The sequence below is a fragment of the Pelodiscus sinensis genome, chromosome 7 (genome assembly GCF_052426305.1).
Source record: "Pelodiscus sinensis isolate ZL-2025 chromosome 7, ASM5242630v1, whole genome shotgun sequence".
Lineage (NCBI taxonomy): Eukaryota > Metazoa > Chordata > Testudines > Trionychidae > Pelodiscus > Pelodiscus sinensis.
In genome coordinates, this window is record NC_143058.1 from 39,251,855 (window position 1) to 39,273,006 (window position 21,152).

General features: G+C 46.0%; 1 protein-coding gene across 1 annotated transcript in view; it reads right to left on the reverse strand.

The window, feature by feature from the left end:
* The window catches only part of LOC102463247 (sodium channel protein type 1 subunit alpha), a 119,152-nt gene that overhangs the window by 74,476 nt on the left and 23,524 nt on the right, over positions 1–21,152 (reverse strand). The window contains exons 7-11 of the mRNA XM_075933529.2: positions 7,410–7,473; positions 6,328–6,469; positions 5,213–5,419; positions 2,150–2,449; positions 1,052–1,399 (exon numbers count right to left, since the gene is read on the reverse strand). Of these exons, the coding sequence (XP_075789644.2) occupies positions 1,052–1,399; positions 2,150–2,449; positions 5,213–5,419; positions 6,328–6,469; positions 7,410–7,473 (1,061 nt within the window). The remainder of the gene's footprint in view (positions 1–1,051; positions 1,400–2,149; positions 2,450–5,212; positions 5,420–6,327; positions 6,470–7,409; positions 7,474–21,152) is intronic.

Sequence of the window (21,152 nt, forward strand, 5' to 3'; positions counted from 1 at the left end):
TACATTTTTTTAAAATTGAATCACTTTTTTCCCCACAGCAGTGAGTTAGTGAAAATCTTCAGCTCAGTATATAACATATGAGATTTGTGGGAGAGAAATTTGAAGTTGAATAATTATTCAACAATCTAAATGTCAGCAAAAGTTATGAGAAATGACTCAAACATACTGAAAACCACCATATTATTGTATAAACATTTTCAATTTGTAGATGTAGATTTTATATCTTATTAAATATCTTGTTTTTGTAAAACTACAAGGCCTTAAATGGCAAGCAAGCCTTAAATAGCAACAAATAAAAAAAGTCTAATTTAGTCATGCTTCCACATGCCAGTGTACTTCCAGATACGCTAACTGGACAATCTTGAAATAAGATAGCAGAATATCCCTAGAAATATTTATTTATCTGTATATGCATATAGATTACAGGACATATGTGCACACAGACATTTTTGTTTTGGAAGGTGGATGCATTAATGTGGGGCCTCAGAAAAACTATTGAATTTATTTTCCATACTAGAGAGCTACATAAATAAAGGAGAAGGGAGAAAGTGCATAAGAATAAAACCATACATGATAGGGTTGAATGTGTACTGATATTATATTGTATTAAGGCTGATAAAGCACAATGCTATCAAAATGATCAAATTCAGTGGCATATTGACTGAATTCACATGGTAATATTTATTATATACCCTTTATATTTGAACAGTAGGTTGAAATCTTATCTAGCATGGTCAGATAGAGTTTCTTAATACAATAAGTTCTACCATATTTTATGGGTATATAATAAGCAAATAATATTATTTTGATATTTTTTCTTGTTATCTCGGAGAGGTTTTGCAGATACATACTTAAATTTCAAACTTATTTTGTTAGTATATTAAAAGGTATTACAAGATGCAGGAGCATTCACAGCTTGGCCAACCAGGATCATTCTTAAGGGATCCATTCTGTAGGAAATACAGGCTGGTGCAGTAAGAAAAGGCCACCATTCCTGAACTACTTAAATCTTCCTTACATTGTCATCAGTAGCTGGTTTATCTATTATCACCTCTGGCAGAAGCTGTCCAACAGGCGACGTAGGAAGAGATGGTCCACCAACCAAGGAAACGACTCCATTGCAATCTACAGTGCTATGCATCTTCCCATTCACTGGAAACATTGCTAGCACCTTGGATGACCTACTGGCCTGACTAATGTTACTGTTGCGCCGTTCGCCGTGTCTGCGTGGCACAAAAAGAGAATCTCTTCTGCTATCATTATCTTCAAATGTGCTGTGTTCATCATCAGCGAAGTCATTTTCTGATCCTACATCCTTTGCTCGTCCTCGGAAGCTGAAAAGACTCGTTCTGCTGTTGCGCCTCGGGGAAAATAGGGAGCCACGAATGCTCAGCAAAGACTGTAGGAATTAAATTAGATTATTTTTAGCTGACACCCTTAAAGTCAACATTTTTTTTATTTATAAAACTGGAGTTAACACATTGTGTACGTTGTTTTCATAAATAAAACTAAGACTTTTCCAGGAAACAAATTCTGATGTCCATACACATTAATTTCACTGAACTCTCTTTGTAAATTTAAAAGCCATTATTTTATTAACTGATCCTGGGCCATCACCCCTCTTAATTAAGTCCATTCTACTTGTGAGTATGCATCAATAACAAAATAACTAGTATAAAATGAGAGTAACACAGACCTAAACATAGCATCCTTTACATAATTAAAAAAGACCTGGACACATTAGCAGAGCACAAATAAAATTCAAGGATATCCTTGTGGATGAGTTCTATAAAACATAATAGGAATGGAATCAATAGTTTCTACAGCAGTTACTCTAAAAATGCTGTAATATTGAAATGAGGATATATTTTTATATAATTTTTAAATCGACCTATGGAATTCTATTACAGGGATACAAATTCTATAGAAAAATTATTCTGCATTAAATTCTATATGGATGTTTTCAAGGGGTTGTCTATGGAAGTTAGTCAAAATTTTATTGAAATACTGGCAATAATTAAGATAGTTAAGATTAAATAATAGTTCATGTAGTAAAGTCACACTGTTATACCTGTGATATTGCAGCACTTTTTTGAAAGACCATGATGCTTCCAATATACTTTTCCACTAGGAACACATTATACAATACCTGGTGAGGGGATGAATATTTTTTTTCATATGTCAATCTGGTCCCTTCAATGGAAAATCGGAAACCTTTCTTTCTGATGCTGCCTTCTGATTCAGATTTGTGAAATTCATCTTCATCCTTTTCCTCTCCTCCATATTGTTCTTTTTGCTTTCTCTTCTTTCTTCTGTTCCTCCTCTCCTTAGCACTCTTTGAACTCAACTTTGATGCATCAGAAGAACTTTCTGAGAGTCCCCTCATACCACCTTCTACACTGGGATCTCTTGACTCTGCTGAGGCCGCTGCTACTGTTATTGCTGCTGCCTGCCATATCACAATAAATATTCTTATTATTAGATCTACCAATGGAAAGCATTATAAGAGTTAGCACATTAAAACATCATGCTTTTATATTTCACTTCTAGAGAATTTTCTAGTCCAGTCTTTGGCTGGTGAAGCCTTTGTACATTGAGACTTTCCAGTAGCTATCCTTTTCTCAAACATTTTTCCTTTCCTCTTTTGTGTATCCTTACTGCTTGCTAAAGTTGTAGAGTATTTCCTATTGCATAGCAGATACCTGTTGCCCAAATATGTGCAGATTTTGACCATATCCCTCCCTCCAGACTTCACATATTGCTTCTCTTCTTCAATTATAAGATCTCTAAGGCATGGGCTCTGCTAAACACATCGCATATACTGTGGAATACAAATCCTCAGTTACAAACAAATAGTATATACATTTTTTGAAGTCTCTGGATCTCAAGGCTGGGTTGTTCACAGCAAAATGTTGTTATTTCCATAGGTTATGTAAACCTCTGAACTGGCTCTGTTCTTGAAACCAGAGGGGGCTCACCCATTGTTATAGGGAATCTGTCTATATATTTTAGAAATGTGCATCTGTCTGTGAGGCTGTTTGTTCAAGAACACCTCCTAAAAGGTAAAAGCTAAGACCACCAAATTTGGTATGCAGCTTCTTCTCCTAACTTAAAGCAAGGTCAGGGTTTGGTTGTGCCTTGTGGTGGGGCATCGAAGCCCTGCAACCCTGTTAATACAGCCTGTAGGACAGCCCAGGACCCACTGGGGGAGGGGGAATTGCGGCATCCTGTCGGCTGCACATGTGCAGGGCATGGGTGGGCATCTTTACGTTGGACGGCCCGGGCTGATGCTGGTGTGATGCAGGGCGGTCTGTAGAAAGGGTGCTCCATTCAGAGAAGGAGGGGGAACGCAGGAGTGGCGGAGGGTGCTGTGGAGGCCCCACCAAGATGGGAGCTGGATAGTCAGAGGCCCCCAGGTACGGAAGAGAAGGGGAAGGAAGTGACCTATGGTGGGGCTGTTTGGAGGCCTGTGGGTTGGTGTGTTATGGGTAGGCACCCCGTCAACCAGGTCAGGAAAGGTTTTCCCCAACTTTAGGGCCCTGAGTCGGGATCCAGAGAGAGGGTGAGCCTAGGTCCCCCTTCCCCAAATTAGAGCCGAACCTGAGGATTACCCTCCCAAAGGGGATCCTGGCATTGAACTTGAGCTGAGAAGGCTGTATACTATTGAACTAGAGACACTTAGCTGGTTGATGGACTGAGGCCGGGCTCACAAGGATCTTGAATGGGGACCTTAGGGTATGTCTACACTACCCTCCTAGTTCGAACTAGGAGGGTAATGTAGGAATACCGCACTTGCAAATGAAGCCCGGGATTTGAATTTCCCGGGCTTCATTTGCATAAGCGGGGAGCCGCCATTTTTAAAACCCCGCTGGTTCAAACCCCGTGCAGCGCGGCTACACGGGGCATGAACTAGGTAGTTCGAACTAGGCTTCCTAGTTCGAAATACCGTTACTCCTCATTTCACGTTTACCATTACTCCTCATTTCACGAGGAGTAACGGTAGTTCGAACTAGGGACCCTAGTTCGAACTACCTAGTTCGTGCCCCGTGTAGCCGCGCTGCACGGGGTTCGAACCAGCGTTGTTTTAAAAATGGCTGCTCCCCGCTTATGCAAATGAAGCCCGGGAAATTCAAATCCCGGGCTTCATTTGCAAGTGCGGTATGCCTACATTACCCCACTAGCTCGAACTAGCGGGGTAGTGTAGACAAACCCTTAGTTGGGTGCGTGCCAGTGTACTAAAGGGACAGTGTTTTGGTTCTACAAAGAGACTTCCATTGGACAATTGGGGGAATCAGGAGGGGACGTTAGTGTGAGGTACTCTGAGATGTGGTGGGGGGCTCCGCCCGACTGTGTCTGGAAAACCAGAAGTGCTGGGAATGGGACTGTTTTCCAGTCATAAAAAGGAAGGGGCTGTTTGGAGGGACACCATATTCACAGTAGCCAGTAGGGCAGTGATCACAGGGGAGCACTATATACAAAGGGACCACTGCAGGCAGCCATATCACCAGGGGAGTCACTATACTGGGTGAGTGGGGACCCCTGCCCAGAGGATGGACCCTTGTTCCAGGGGGTACCAAGGAGAAGGGAGAAAGTCCCCACCAGTCTTCAGCCCATGAGGGACCAGAGGGGAGGGAGGGAGTCCCAACTGCCTCCCCTTTCCTGGGCTGGAGGAGGGGTAGTGGAGAGCCCCTGCCAGCCTCCTGTTCCCCTGTGCCAACCCCTGGGGATAAATCAGTGGGTGAGGTGTGCCATTCTCATTGCCTTAGCTGCCCATGGGGTGAAGCCAGTGGCCATACCCACCCCCTGCCCTGAGCCTTCCCTTCTCCCAACTCTCTGCCCTGACTTCTGCACCCTTACCCTAAGTCCCTCCTCACTTCTCAAATCTCACTTTTGCACACACCTACCCACGTCCCCAGCCCCTTGTCCTGAGGCCCTCCTCAACCCCCCCTCCCGAATGCAACACCCCCCACTTTTCCAGCATCCTGCCCTGAGCCCCCCCACAGCCTCAAGGCTCTGTCCTCACTGCTGCACTCCCCACACTGTCAGCCCACTGCCCTGAAGAACCTGAGCAACATCAGATAGGTCTTCTATGGTTTAATAACCCATTCTAAATCTGATGATAGTTCATATCTATAGAAAACTCATTTGGATTTACTAATATTACAATATGATAAACAATTTAACTGATAAATTCATAAAATCACAATTATACCTGAGCTGCTTCTTGTTGCTTTCTCAGCTGTTCAAGCATCTGCTGAAATTCTGCCTCTTTCTGTTCTGCTTCTTCCATGTTTGCTTGATTTTGTTCTTCATAGGCCATAGCAACCACAGCCAGGATCAAGTTAATCAGATAGAAAGAGCCCAGGAAAATCACCAAAACAAAAAATATCATGTATGTTTTGCCAGCAGCACGTAGTGTCTGGAAGTAATAATAAACACAGATGTATTAACTTTTTGATGTTACTATGTGAATTAGTTACCTACTTCTTGTAAGAATCCATCATCATCAGATTATGAGAGAGGTAATACAAGTTGAACCTCTATAGTCCAGCACTCTCATGATCCGGCATGATTTTAGTGAGTTGGATGTTCGCTTATCATGGATATGACCAAGTTTTCCATGGTCCCATAAAGTCCTGGCTCTTAGAGTTCTGTGCTGTTATTTTGCTCTAATTTAACTCTAAGGCTGTGTCTAGATTGCATCCCTTTTCTGTAAAAGGGATGCAAATTAAACACATCACAATTGCAAATGAAGCGGGGATTTAAATCTTCCCGGCTTCATTTGCATAAACATGGCTGCCGCTTTTTCCCGGATCGGGGCTTTGCCGGCAAAAAGCGCCAGTCTAGACGGGGATCTTTCGGAAAATAAAGCCTTTTCCGAAAGATCCCTTATTCCTGATTTTAAGAGGAATAAGGTATCTTTCGGAAAAGGCTTTATTTTCCGAAAGATCCCCGTCTAGACTGGCGCTTTTTGCCGGCAAAGCCCCGAGCCGGAAAAAAGTGGCAGCCATGTTTATGCAAATGAAGCGGAGAAGATTTAAATCCCCGCTTCATTTGCAATTGCGATGTGTCTAATTTGCATCCCTTTTACGGAAAAGGGATGCAATCTAGACACAGACTAAATGTCTTCTAAGAGCCCAGAAAGCAGTAGAAGTGTTAGTAATGTTGCTAGACCTTCTGGTTTGGCAAATTCTCTGGTTTGGCACTGGTCAGGTCCCGAGGGAGCTGGACTAAAGAGGTTTAACCTGTAATGAAATTGATATTAAACTCTTTATATAATTTGACAGTATGAAAATATATAGTATTTGTTTCACCAAATGATCTCACCAGTTGATAAAGGTTTTCCCAGTAATCCTGAGTCATCAATCGAAACAGTGACAAGAATGCCCAGCTGAACGTGTCAAAGCTCGTGTAGCCATAGTTGGGGTTTCTACCAGCTTTCACACACATATATCCTTCTGGACATTGACTACAAAAGGAGAGATATTAAGTGTTATTTTTACCAACTTTCTAATATCAGGGAATGCCAGGTCCTGGTGGCCTTTTTGGATTATGAAGTGCAGTTTTTGCTCAGTTCATCAGACTGGAAGTCCTATCATTTGGAATGTTACTGTACTCTACAAAATTACACTTAAGGACAGTTGAAAAATAGTGTTTAATATTACAATTCTGGAGAAGGGCATTTTCTATTTGCATATTGTTGCTTAGCAACACTTGCAGATTGCCTTATTACCGAATGGTCAAATATTTAGTCTTAAACCCTAAAACACAATATAAATGCCTTGATTAATTTAAATGTCTGTTTCTGTATTCCCCACTCATCCTTGCAATAAACTGATATTCTTCAGCAGTCAGTATATATGCAGTTGGGATTGTTGAGAAGTTTATGCCTTTCTAACTGGTGCTTTTTTTACTTCTCAACCAGCCAGAAGCTTGGTGTTAACTTTGAGTATCTCTGAATTGGCTACCTAATTATGAGTAAATTGACCTGTGCTGACAGGATCAGCTAATAATGATTGGGATATGAAGGATCATAGAATCCTAGAATCAAATCCCAATAACACTTCTAATGTGAAATGGCAGATATTTCAGTCAGCTGGTCAAATTATTCCAGTATATACAGTGAAAGCTTTGTTATCTGACACTCGGGGGGGAACAATGGTTGCCGGTTAACTGAATGTGAAAGATAACAAAGCAGCCCTTGCCAGTTCCACACCACTCTAGGAGCAAGCTAGCAGCCCATCTGGCACTCTATTATATTTAAATTTTGTTAACCATCTGGGGGAAAAGCCGATTAACAGAATTTTCTGGTTAACCGAATGCTGCATAACAAAGCTTTTACTGTATACCGGAATATGCTTAATCTTATTGTTATAAAGTACAATAAAATGTCACAAATACGTCCTTACCCTGCATCTGAGCCATTTCCACACAGCAGAGCATCGTTTTGCCCCTCCAGTTTGTAAAAATGACCTGTTTAGAATACAATTTTGATAAAATGGTAAGAAATTGCTTCATAAATCTTCCATTGTCATATATAGAACTTATTTAAACAATGTTGAATAATCTAGTCCTTTACACTAGTTATGCTGCAGACAACATGAAGAGTTCTATGGAAAAAAATATTTTTATGATGGTGGATCATTTTATATCGATATGATTTTATTTCTTGAGGAGTTAGGGAGTTGATTCCCAGAAGTCAGAACAACTTGCTAAAGATTACACATGTGAGCTCGAAAATAAAACAGTGAAACCTTTGTTCTCTGCCACTCTGTTAACCAGAAAACTTTGTTATCCAACATTGCCCAGCCACAATACTGTTTTTCCGTTAAAAGCATTTGCGGAAAAGAGCGTCTAGATTGGCACGGACACTTTTCCGCAAAAGCACGTTTTGTGGAAAAGCGTCCGTGCCAATCTAGACGTGGTTTTGCGCAAGAAAGCCCCGATCGTCATTTTCGCGATCGGGGCTTTTTTGCGCAAAACAATACCGCATTGTCTACACTGGCCCTCTTGCGCAAAAGCATTTGTGCAAGAGGGCTTTTGCCCAAATGGGAGCAGCATAGTATTTCCACAAGAACACTGACAATCTTACATGAGATCGCCAATGTTCTTGCGGAAATTCAAGCGGCCAGTGTAGACAGCTGGCAAGTTTTTCCGCAAAAGCAGCTTGCCAGTCTAGACACAACCAGCATCTTTAACTCAAAATAGAAATGTGAGACCAACTGCCTCACACTACAAAACTACAAATATTAAAAATTTCAGTTTTACTATTATTGTCCAATGGTTTTTCCTAGGTTGATGGGACCCTCTGATAACCAGAATTTTTAGATAACCGGAATGCTCTAATCCCCGAGCGTGCTGGATAACACAGGTTTTACTGTACATTGGACTAAAACAAATTAAGCACATACATTATTGCTGTTTTTTCATCATAATGTTAAGATTACTTTCACAATTCAATATGAAACCAGGATACATGATTTCTTCAACATGAACATAAAGTCAAATGGCAATATAAATTGCTAGAAAATTGATATTTTTAATTATTATTGTCAATTAGTCAAACTGCATCAAGAATCCTGATATATATTGATAGAGCGGAATGAACTGTACATTTTTCTTTCAAATTTACTGTGGAACATTTAAAGCTTTATGGAACTTTATTTTTTATTTATTTGTTATAGTAGATAGAATTCACCCTATTGTAGAAGATTTTTGGCTAGTTTGATTTAGTAAGCCATTATTTTTTGACTGGCATTGCCAAGACCTCAACTATTGCACCTACAAATAATGGTGTCATTAGAAGCCAAAAAGTGTAAGCTCAACCAGTAATTGAGCCTATCAGCCACTCTAAACAAAGTAAGTATGCTTTCATTGCAGAGTTAACCTAGGTCAGTGTTTCTGAAAGTGTTCCATGGAATTAAAGGACCTAAAGTAGTTGTTACCACTCAGGAGATAGATGTTAGAGTAACTGGGGATAGTTCTCTGAAAAAATCCACTCAATGTGCAGCAACAGTCAAAAAAGCTACTAGAATGTTAGATACCATTAGGAAAGGGATCCTTAATAAAACAGAAAATATGATAATGATGCTATATATACAGGCAGTCCCCGGATTGCATACAAGATAGGGACTGTAGGTTTGTACTTAAGTCGAATTTGTACTTAAGTCAGAACTGGCATCCAGATTCAGCCTCTGCTGAAATTGACCAGCGGCTGACTACGGGAAGCCCGAGGCTGAGTTTCTCTGCTTCCTGGAATCAGCCGCTGATCAGTTTCAACAGCAGCTGAATCTGGACGCCTGGGACAGAGCAGCTGGGGCGCTGCCGGGTAGGTCTCCGCAGCGCCGCACCTCAGTGCTGCGGGGACCAACCCCGCAGCACCCCAGGTGCTCTACCCCAGGTGTCCCCAAGTCAGCCGCTGCTGAAACTGATCAGCGGCTGATTCCAGGAAGCCCGGGGCAGAGCAACTTTGCCTCGGGCTTCCTGTAGTCAGCCGCTGGTCAGTTTCAGCAGTGGCTGACTTGGGGACGCCTGGGGCAGAGCAGCTGGGGTGCTGCTGGGTTGGTCCAGTATTGCCGCTCCTCAGCGCTACTGGACCAACCCAGCAGCACCCCAGCTGCTCTGCCCCAGGCGTCCTGATTCAGCCGCTGCTGAAACTGACCAGCAGCGGCTGAATCAGGACTCCTAGGGCAGAGTAGCTGGGGTGCTGCCGGGTTGGTCCAATAGCGCCGAGGAGCGGCGCTGCGGGACCAACCGGCAGCACCCCAGCTGCTCTACCACAGGCGTCCCCAAGAAAAGCCTGGTCTGCTGGGGGGGGGGCGCACTAGCTGCACCCCCCCCCCCCAGCAGACCATGGAGACGCGGGCAGCGGGACTGAGACGTGCCACGGTGCCACCGCCCGGGTCCTCCGCGGCTTTGCTCCGCATTTCCCTGGTACCCCCAGCAGACCAGGCAGACGTGGAGCAAAGCCACGGAGGACCCGGGCGGCGGGAGCGCCCAGACACGCCGCGGTCCTCTGGGACGAGAAAAGCTGCTCCGCGTCTCCCTGGTCTGCTGGGGGGGGGGGGGGAGCAAACCAGGGAGATACAGAGCAAAGCCGTGGAGGACCCGGGCGGACTTAAAGGAAAAATGAGAAAGGGCAAGTATAAAGACAAAGAGGAAAATTTTAGTACAGTGAAGTTGGGGTGAGAAAGATGCAAAAGTGGGGAAAACATAAATGTACAGGAGATGGGAGAGAACACAAAAATTTAAGGGGTAGTCAAAATTAACATAATGCCTTAAAAACTAAAAAAAATCTAGATGTATTTTACAATGCAAAACTTCAATTTAGAAGGAAACCCTATTGTACTTATATATTGAGATTTTGGAGGATTTATCCTATGTAGTTGATTTCCTTCTCTAAAGATTTGAAGGGACACTTGTCAAGGTTGACTCTTGCTGAAAAGCACATTTACAGAATGTTCTCTTGGCACTGGAAAACAACCACCAACTCAGAAATAAAACCTGCAGCAGTATTAAATATGCTACTCTGAAGTTTGATGACTCATCCTACTCAAACCCAGGATGCTGGTTTTCTTGGGATTTCAAATATGCATATGACGTATCTCATTTGTTCTCCACATCCATACTTGTCTGTTTTATTTTAAGTGCTGGGAAGATACCGAAATTGATACAAATCCCACTGCAGTCATGCTGACAAGCATTCTGCAATAAGAGAGATTCAAATATGTAGTCCCATAAAACACTTGAATAAATAGGAGCTGTTTGTGGATTAAAGTGGTAGGATTGGATGGAGACCACTTTTCACAAAGCCACTGAGTAGGCAAAGTTCAGTCAAGTTTTCTTTCCTAACCAATCTGTATGTTTATCTCCTGTATACATTTCTTCAGCTTTAAGTGAATGTACTGATCTCACAGATACCAAAAATAAAAGAACAGATTTCCACATCAGCCTAGGAAAGAGTTTGGAAACCAAATTTAAAATTTGTTTATAAAAAGCCTCACAAAACCAGTCACTAGAACATGCCAGAAATAAGGTTGCCTGTGCACCCTTAATTTGCCCCTCTTGTGATACAGTCTTTAATTACAGGCAGTCCCCGACAAACGGGGCTCCCCCGGAGGACACGGACTGTGGGACCTCGGGGTCCTGCCGCCTGTGTACTCCGGTGCTTTCTCCGCGTCTCCCTGGTCTGCAGAGCAGGAAGACGTGGAGCAAAGCCGCGGGGGGGCTCGGGCAGTGAGGCAGCCCAGGCGCGCTTGTGCTGCTCTGCTGCCAGCTTCCCCGAGCCCCCCCGCGGCTTTGCAAAGCCTCGGGGAAGCCGGCAGCGGGACAGCCCAGACGCCCTGCGGCTGTCCCGCTGCTGGCGTCCTCAAAGGCTTTGCTCCCCGTCTCCCTGGCAGACCAGGGAGACTGGGAGCAAAGCCGCGGAGGACCCAGGTGGCGGGACCGCGGTGCATCTCGGTCCGCCGCCCGCGTTTTCCTGGTCTGCTGGGGTGAGTGGGGGGCACAGCTAATACCCCCCCCCCCCAGCAGACTAGGCTTTTCTCCAGACGCCTGTGGCAGAGCAGCTGGGGTGCTGCTGGTTGGTCCCGCAGTGCCGCTCTGGGCGCTACTGGACCAACCCGGCAGCACCCCAGCTGCTCTGCCCCAGGCATCCTGATTCAGCCGCTTCTGGTCAGTTTCAGCAGCGGCTGAATCAGGACGCCTGGGGCAGAGCAGATGGGGTGCTGCTGGGATGGTCCAGTAGCGCCGAGGAGCGGCGCTACTAGAGCAACCCAGCAGCACCCCAGCTGCTCTGCCCCAGGCGTCCCCAAGTCAGCCGTTGCTGAAACTGACCAGCGCTGACTACAGGAAGCCCGAGGCAAAGTTGCTCTGCCCCGGGCTTCCTGGAATCAGCTGCTGATCAGTTTCAGCAGCAGCTGACTTGGGGACACCTGGGGTTCTTAAGTTGATTCTGTATGTAAGTCAAAACTGGCGGTCAGTTTCAGCAGCGGCTGAATCTGGACGCCAGTTCCGACTTACATACAGATTCAACTTAAGAACAAACCTACAGTCCCTACCTGGTACATAACCCGGGGACTGCCTGTATATCATCACATGCTATTTTTCCACATAACACGTGCCTTATTCAATGTACAGGATGGATTTACTCAGCAAGTAAATCTAGGTTGTGTAGTGAAGGAGAATTGGCCATAGAACCTCTTGTCTCATTTGCTGCTGGAGATGGAAGATATGTAGTGAATGAGGGTATGTCTACACTACAGAGTTAGTTCGAACTAACTTAGTTTGAATTAATTAATTCAAACTAAGCTAATTCGAACTAATGCGTCTAGAACTAAAAACTAGTTCGAATTAGCGTTTTGCTAATTCGAACTAGCATGTCCACATTGAGTGGACCCTGAACAGGGCTTAAGGATTGCCGGCAGGGCATCAGAGGAGGACTTAAAGCGTGGAGATGCTGTCTCAGGCTAGCCGAGGGCTGCGCTTAAAGGGACCCGACCCCCACCCCGGACAGACAGTTCTCAGGGGTGCCCCGCTTGAAAACCAGTCCTTGCTTGGAGTGCCCTGAGTGCCCACACTGGGCTCATCGCAGCACTCGGCCATCAGCCCGGCTGCACTTGCCGCAGGCGGCCATCCGGGGAGAGGAGGCAATTGAGGGGCTGCAGGAGAGCTTCCACCCCCAGAAGCCCGCAGAGCCAGCCCAGTCCTCCCCATCGGGGGCTTGTACCCCATTCCTCCCTCACCTCCTTCCACTTACCCCTCCCTAGCCCCCCTTCCTGATGTACAAAATAAAGATAACGTTTCTTCCAACATTGACTCTGTCTTTATTGAACAAAACTGGGGGAGACTGGGAAAAGGAGGTGGGAGAGGGGAAGAGAAAGGCTGGGAGAGGGGAGGGCAACTAACATGATGAGGGGTTGGGAACAGGTCCCAGATGAAGAGAGGCTAAACAGACTGGGACTATTCAGCTTAGAAAAGAGGAGACGGAGGGGGGACAGGATAGAGGTCTCTAAAAGCAGGGGTTGGGTGGAGAGGGTGCATTCATAAAAGTTCTTCATGAGTTCCCATAAAGAAGGACTAGAGGACACCAAAGGAAAGGAATGGGTAGTAGGCTTCAAACTAGTAAGAGAAAGTTGTTCTTGACAAAGCAAATAGTTAACCCGCGGAACTCCTTGCTGCAGGAGGCTGTGAAGGCTGGAACTAGAACAGAGTTTAAAGAGAAGTGAGATAAAGTGATGGAGGTTGGGTCCATGGAGTGGTATTAGCCAGGGAGTGGTGTCCCTGCCCAAAGTTTGTGGAAGGCTGAAGAGGGATGGCACGAGACAAATGGCTTGGTCACTGTCTTCAGTCCATCCCCTCCAGGGTCCCTAGGGTTGGCCGCTGTCGGCAGACAGGCTACTGGACTAGATGGACCTTTGGTCTGACCCAGGACGGCCATTGTAAGCTCAGGGCTCAGGGTCGGGGGTCTCTGTGGACCCCCTTGGTTTTCATGCACACCTGCTCCTGGGTGGCCAGGCTGGCAGCTCTCCTGCCCTAGCCGGCCACTTTCCTGTGCCTAGTGCGGAGATCGTGGACAAGGTCCACGATGTCCGCACTAGCCCAGGAAGGTGCCCGCCTCTTGCGGTCCAGGGCAAGCTCCCGGGAGCCGCCAGCCTGGTCCCGGGAAGAGGGGGTGGGCTGGGGGACATCGGGTGGGTGGCTCTGTGCCGTGCCAGGTGCAGGGTCTGCTGGGTGGGTGCTGGCAGGCTTGCACCTGGCACGGGCACCGTAGCCAGCCCGTGCCCCTTTAAGGGGTCCGGGGCCAGGAGGGGGGCATAGAGTTTCCCTGGTGTTGGCCAGAGTGGCCACCAGGGAAACCTGGGGAGGACTAGCCTCCCACTAGTTCGAATTAAGGGGCTACACACCCCTTAATTCGAACTAGTAAGTTCAAACTAGGCTTAATCCTCGTAAAATGAGGTTTTCCTAGTTTGAACTAAGCGCTCCGCTAGTTCGATTTAAATTCGAACTAGCGGAGCGCTAGTGTAGCGCCTATGAATGTTAGTTCGAACTAACGTCCGTTAGTTCGAACTAACATTGTAGTGTAGACATACCCTGAGATAGGATTGCAAAAAGAGAAAGGACAGTCTCACAAACAACTGAATCCTGACCTGGAAAACTGGAATATATCCCCCTGTGCCTATGTGATGCTAGTCAAGTCACTTAAAACACATTTTTTGCAAGTGGTTGCTATTTGTGTATTCCTCAATTTCTAGTTGACTGTGAAGTCTGATTTTGTTTCAACCCCCAAATTCTCTATAACATGAGCACTCTTCTACATTCCCAGTCCCATTTTCCTTGCCTGACCATTATCATTTCCTCCTTTCTCTCCAACTTCCTGTCCTCAGTCTCAGTGCCCAGCAAGTTCAAGCCCCTCCCTTCTCCTCATTTGATCTATCCCATACCGGCTTCTTGAAGTCCTCCAACCTTGTTTCTTAGCCCCATTGGCTCCCTGACCTTCCTTGTTGCCTCATAAAATATATGTCTGTCCTACTTAGCTCTTCATTCTAGTCCATTTGCCCAGCTAGTCCCAGACTCCTCCTATCTCCTCATTTGATCTTAGTCTCCCATGCACCCCCTGGTTCCCAGTACCCTCTATTTCTATCACAACACTCAGTCTCTGTTGCCTTGTGAAGCTACTTACACTCATCAAGCTTCCAACTCCAGTTTCCCTTCTGGCTCACAGCAAATCCCAGTCCCAACCCCAGTCCCAGTTTCTCTCTCTGCCCGTCTGCTAGCCTCCAGTCCATTCTGCCTCCCCTTTCCTCCCAGGCTCCTCGTTCCAATCTACTTACCCTAGCACCCTGCTCCCATGAGTCTAGCTCCTGTCCCCATTGGACTGAATCAGGCAGCTTCCTCCTCCATATGATTCCTGGACCCAGAAAGACATTGAGAGAGCCGGAGAAATTCTGTCCTTGCTCTCAGGTCTGATGCAGTCCAGAACTAGAATTACAGGGAAACTCCTGTTCTGTCTGGGCTGACATGAGTCCAGATGGAATAATCAAGCAATTTAGCTACTAATGTAACACTAACAAGCAGAACAAAACCTGGAACTCAAGCCCAAGTCCTCCAGTTCCTTCTCAGACACCCTCGGCATGAGATGGAGAGCCACAATTCTCTCTGACATTTCTGAAGTAGCTTTCATAGTTTCTTAGTTAGTTCTGATTGTTGTTGTTAGTTAGTTAGTTAGTTAGTTAGTTAGTTAGTTAGTTAGTACTAAGTCTTTAAAAAGAAAACAACAAACTTTTTCACTATGTCTGGCTCTCCGGGCTTTAAGCCCCGTGCCTTCTGCAGAGAGGCAATGCCAATTTTGACGGTCATTCACAATAAGTCAGATGTCTGGAAGAACATCATTCACCTCAGGATTGTCCTCACTGCACTAAACTCAAGGCCAGAGGCAGGGACAGAGATCTCAGTTTAAAGTTAATTTTACTGGAGAAGAATATGCACCCTACCCCAGACAAGGATTACAATCTAGGGAAGTACAATCACACCTGAGGGCAAAAAGGCACCAACGAGAAGTTCCTCAGTGCCTCATCCTGAGCTCTTCTCCAACAAATAGTCTCCCTCCAGGCCATTGGCACAGCGGTCACGCATTAGTACCTATGATGCTCTGGATACTTCAGGCATTGTGGCAGTGGCCGGCACTGACTACAAAGGGTCCAAACAATGCTCTAAAGCTGCACCAGTAACCGCTACAGTACCAACGACTACATCGATACTGCCAGATACGGCACCGCCACCACCATTGGCACCACTGATGCGTCCAATGGTACCGACAGCACCCTCAATGGTCATGGCACTGAGAGCATCTGCCTGTTCTTTGGCACCATCAGCACTGACTAGATTAGTGGCACCAATTATATACTCAATACTGCCTACAGATCACCTACCCAGGTAGAAGAGATGGATGAGCCTTTTTTTAAACAACCTGCAAAATCATCCATAGTGCAGGATTTGGTGGTGATGGGGGACTTCAACTATCCAGATATATGCTGGGAACCTAACTCAGCAGGGCACCGATTATCCAATAACTTCTTGGACTGCATCAGACATAATTTTTTATTTCAGAAGGTTGAGAAAGCTACTGGGAGGAAGCTGTTCTAGATTCGAATTTAACAAAAAGGGAAAGGGAGGAACTGGTTGAAAATTTGAAAGGGGAAGGTAGCTTGGGTGAAAGTGATCATGAAATCATAGAGTGTGACACTGTTGCAAAAAAGAGGAAAACAAACATGATTCTGGGATGGAGTGTTGTGAGCAAGACACAAGAAGTCATTCATCCACTCTACTCTGCACTGCTTAGGCCCCAATTGGAGTATTGTGTCCAGTTCTGGGCACCACATTTCAAGAAAGATGGTGAAATTGGAGAAGATCCAGAGAAGAGTAACAAAAATTATTAAAGGTCTAGAAAACATGAGCTATGAGGCAAGGCTGAAGGAATTGGGCTTGTTTAGTTTAGAAAAGAGAAGACTGAGGGGGGACATGATAGTGGTTTTCAGGTATCTAAGAGGGTGTCACAGGGAGGAGGGGGGAAAATTGTTTTCCTTGACCTCTGAGGATAGGACAAGAAGCAATGGGCTTAAACTGCAGCAAGGGATGTTTAGATTGGACATTAGGAAAGACTTCCTAACTGTCAGGTGGTTAAACACTGGAATAAATTGCCAAGGGAGATATTTATTGGAGATATTTAAGAGCAGGTTAGAGAGGCATCTATCAGGAATGATCTAGATGGTGCTTGGTCCTGCCATGAGGGCAGGGGACTGGACTTGATGATCTCTCAAAGTCCCTTCCAGTTCTAATATTCTATGATTCTACAAATGGTCACTACCATTTGCACTGACCATGCAGTTGGCACTGTATAGACCGACGCTGCAGACTTCGGCACTGATTCGCATGACATTGCTGCCATATATGCAAAATCCTGATCTCATGGTGACATCTGCCCCTCAATCACCGACCGTTCTCAGGCGCTGTCCCCTGTACCGTCGCAATTTTCCAGCGATGAAGATAAAGACTTATGGGCTTCATTTTCTTCACACCATAGCCCTCCATTGCAATACTATGAGCTGTCTTATGACTTGCAGGTAGTTTCCCCCCCTCCCAGGCCTCTGCTAAAATCAAAGACAAAGCAATGAAAAGGCCGGGGAAGACACACCTAAGCTGCTTCAGACAAGGGTGATAGAATTAAGGAAACACCCCAGACTCATCTGCATGGAAGATAGCACAGAGAGACGTCTCCATTATCATACACAATGGAGACTAGCTCTTCCAAAGCAGGAACTGCACTGAACTATGGGATACCAAAAGCAGAGAAGCATTGCCTGATGGGAAATCTCTGCTCCAGATGCTAATGAACTATTTGATCTGAGGAAGTGGGTCTGGCCCACGAAAGCTCATCATCTAATAAACCATCTTGTTAGTCTTTAAAGTGCTACATAGTCCTGTATTTTGTTTCTTTCTCAAGGGGTGTTGTTTTGGCTTCCCCATTTGCTTCTTGTACCCAAGCTAAAGATTCCAGTAGTGCCCAAAATCCTGTGGGGTTTGCTTATCATGTGATTTACCTGCGAATGATTGTGGTGTGAGAGTAGGGATAGGGAAGTGCTGAACCTGGGGGCACATGAGGATGGCAGCTTAAAGTGCTGTTTAATCCAGCCCACTGAGTCCCAAGGCTCATGAGGGGGCAGTGTGGATTGCTGTCAAACTCAGCCTGCTGAGTCCAGGGACCTATGAGGGGTCAGCTTGGGAATGCTGGCTACCTAGTCTTCTCAGACACGCTGTTAGTGGGTGTGAGTGTCTGTGTGTGTTACTAAGGTGGGAAGAATCCCATCCTGAGGAACCTAGTTCCTGCAGGAGAGCTCCAGTGGGAGGGGGAATTGGCAGCAGGGAGAATTCAGCTCCATATAAGAGCACAAGAAAGCACAAGCAGCACACTGATAGAACTGTTAACCTCCCCCCAGTCCCATAAGAGTAGCCCTAATACATGAGCATACCCCAGAGAATTGGGCAAATCTGGTAACACTTCTCAAGGCCATGTCACAGACCAAATCAGCATGCATGACTGTAATAACCATACAGTGCTTTCAGAAGTTGGGCCTCCAAATAAACTGGGAAAAAGTCATTTATTCCATTGCATAAATCTTCTGCCTGAACTATTACTTGATTTACACACACATTTTCTGGAAATGCATTAAACCGTAAGGTCCTGCCAACTCATGACTTAGAGAATGACAAAACCTGCTGCTGACAGCATTGCTGTGAACTCTGTTTATGGGGCAGGGAGCAGTTGTCTTATAAGTCACTTTATTACTGATAATTAAGATGGAAATTGTTCTTATTAAAATGCTGTGCTCTGGAAGGTATCTTTGTAACCAAAAAACAGGACTGTGTAGCACTTCAAAGACTAACAAGATGGTTTAATAGGTGATGAGCTTTAATGGGCCTGACCCACTTCCTCAGATCAAATAGTGGAAGAAAATTGTCAGAATCATATATACCAAAGGATACAATTAAAAAAATGAACACATATGAAAATGACAAATCAAATTTCAGAACAGAAGGGGGATGGAGGAGGGAACGGGGGAGAGGAGGGAAGGTAAATGTCTGTGAGCTAATGATATTAGAGGTGATAATTGGGGAAGCTATCTTTGTAATGGGTAAGATAATTAGCGTCTTTATTCAAATTTGAGCGTAAAGGGTCAAATTTAAGCATGAATGACAGTTCAGAGGATTCTCTTTGAAGTGAAGTCTTATAAGATCTTTGAAGCAGGATGCAGGTAATCAAGTTGTTAAGAATGTCCTTTCTGGTTGAAATGGCAAGAAACTGTTTTTTCTTTGTGATCCTGTCTGATACCTGTTTTGTGGGCATTGATCCTTTGGAGAAGTGTCTGAGACGTTTGTCCAATGTACATAGCAGACGGACACTTTCGGGACATGATTGCATAAATTATATTTCTGGATGCGCAGGAATATGTGTTCTTGATCTTATAACTCACTTGGTTGGGTCCAATAATGGTATCAGCAGAGTGAATATGTGGACAAAGCTGGCAATGGGATTTGTTGCAAGGGAAGGTACCAGGATTGGTATTAGTGTGGTATGTCCTGTGGTTGTTGGTAAGAATCATCTTGAGGTTAGGTGGTTGTCGATAGGGGTATGTCTACACTACAAGGTTAATTCGAACTAACAGACGTTAGTTCGAATTAACTTTGATAGGCGCTACACTAGCGCTCCGCTAGTTCGAACTTAATTCGAACTAGCGGAGCACTTAGTTCGAACTAGGTAAACCGCATTGTATGAGGACTAAGACTAGTTCGAACTAGGTGTGTAGCCACTTAATTCGAACTAGTGGGAGGCTAACCCTCCCCAGGTTTCCTTGGTGGCCACTCTGGCCAACACCAGGGAAACTCTGTTGCCCCCCTCCCAGCCCTGGACTCCTTAAAGGGACACGGGCTGGCTACGGTGCCCGTGCCAGGTGCAAGCCTGCCAGCACCCAGATAGCAGACCCTGCACCTGGCACGGCTCGAGCCAGCCACCCGATGCCCCCCAGCCTTCCCCCTCTTCCCGGGACCAGGCTGGCGGCTCCCGGGAGCTTTCCCAGGATCGCAAGAGGCGGGCACCTGCCTGGTCTAGTGCGGACATCCTGGACCTCGTCCACAATCTCCGCACTAGGCACAGGAAAGTGGCTGTCTAGGGCAGGAGAGCTGCCAGCCTGGCCACCCAGGAGCAGGCATACATGAAAATCAAGGGGGTCCACTGAGACCCCCGACCCTGAGCCCTGAGCTTACAATGGCCAACCTGGGTCAGACCAAAGGTCCATCTAGCGCAGTAGCCTGTCTGCCGACAGCGGCCAACCCTAGGGACCCTGGAGGGGATGGACTGAAGACAGTGACCAAGCCATTTGTCTCGTGCCATCCCTCTCCAGCCTTCCACAAACTTTGGTCAGGGACACCACTCCTACCCCCTGGCTAATACCACTTCATGGACCCAACCTCCATGACTTGATCTCACTTCCCTTTAAACTCTGTTCTAGTTCCAGCCTTCACAGCCTCCTGCAGCAAGGAGTTCCACAGGTTAACTATTTGCTTTGTCAAGAACAACTTTCTCTTACTAGTTTGAAGCCTGCTACCCATTCCTTTCCTTTGGTGTCCTCTAGTCCTTCTATTATGGGAACTAATGAAGAACTTTTCTTGATGCACCCTCTCCACCTCACTTGTGCTTTTATAGACCTCTATCATATCCCCCCTCCATCTCCTCTTTTCTAAGCTGAAAAGTCCCAGTCTCTTTAGCCTCTCTTCATATGGGACCTGTTCCAAACCCCTCATCATTGTAGTTGCCCTCCCCTCTCCCACCCTCTCTCTTCCCCTCTCCCACCTCCTTTTCCCAGTCTACCCCAGTTTTGTTCAATAAAGAGAGATTCTATTTTTGAACACAATTGTCCTTTATTTTGTACATCAGGAAGGGGGGCTAGGGAGGGGTAAGTGGAAGGAGGTGAGGGAGGAATGGGGTACGAGCCCTTGATGGGGAGGACTGGGCTGGCTCTGCGTGCTTCTGGGGGTGGAAGCTCTCCTGCAGCCCCCCAATTGCCCTCTCTCCCCAGATGGCAGCCTGCGGCAAGTGCAGCCGGGCTGATGGCCGAGTGCTGTGATGTGCCCAGTGTGGGAACTCAGGGCACTCCAAGCCAGGACTGCTTTGCAAGCGGGGCACCCCTGAGAACTGTCTGTCCGGGGTGGGGGTCGGGTCTCTTTAAGCACAGCCCTCGGCTAGCCTGAGGCAGCAGCTCCACGCTCTAAGTCCTCATCTGATGCCCTGCCGGCACTGCTTCCGGCCATCCTTAACCCTGGTTCAGGGTCCACTTAATGTGGACGTGCTAGTTCGAATTAGCAAAATGCTAATTTGAACTAGTTTTTTAGTCTGGATGCGTTAGTTCGAATTAGCTTAATTCGAATTAACTAATTCGAACTAAGTTAGTTCGAATCAGCGCTGTAGTGTAGACATACCCTAGGAGACTATGGGTCTGTCTCCCAGAGCCTCTCGGAGTTTAGTGTCCTGTTCCAGTATAGGCTGTAGTTTATTGATGTGTTGGACAGGTTTAAGTAGGGGGCTGTAGATGATGACAAGT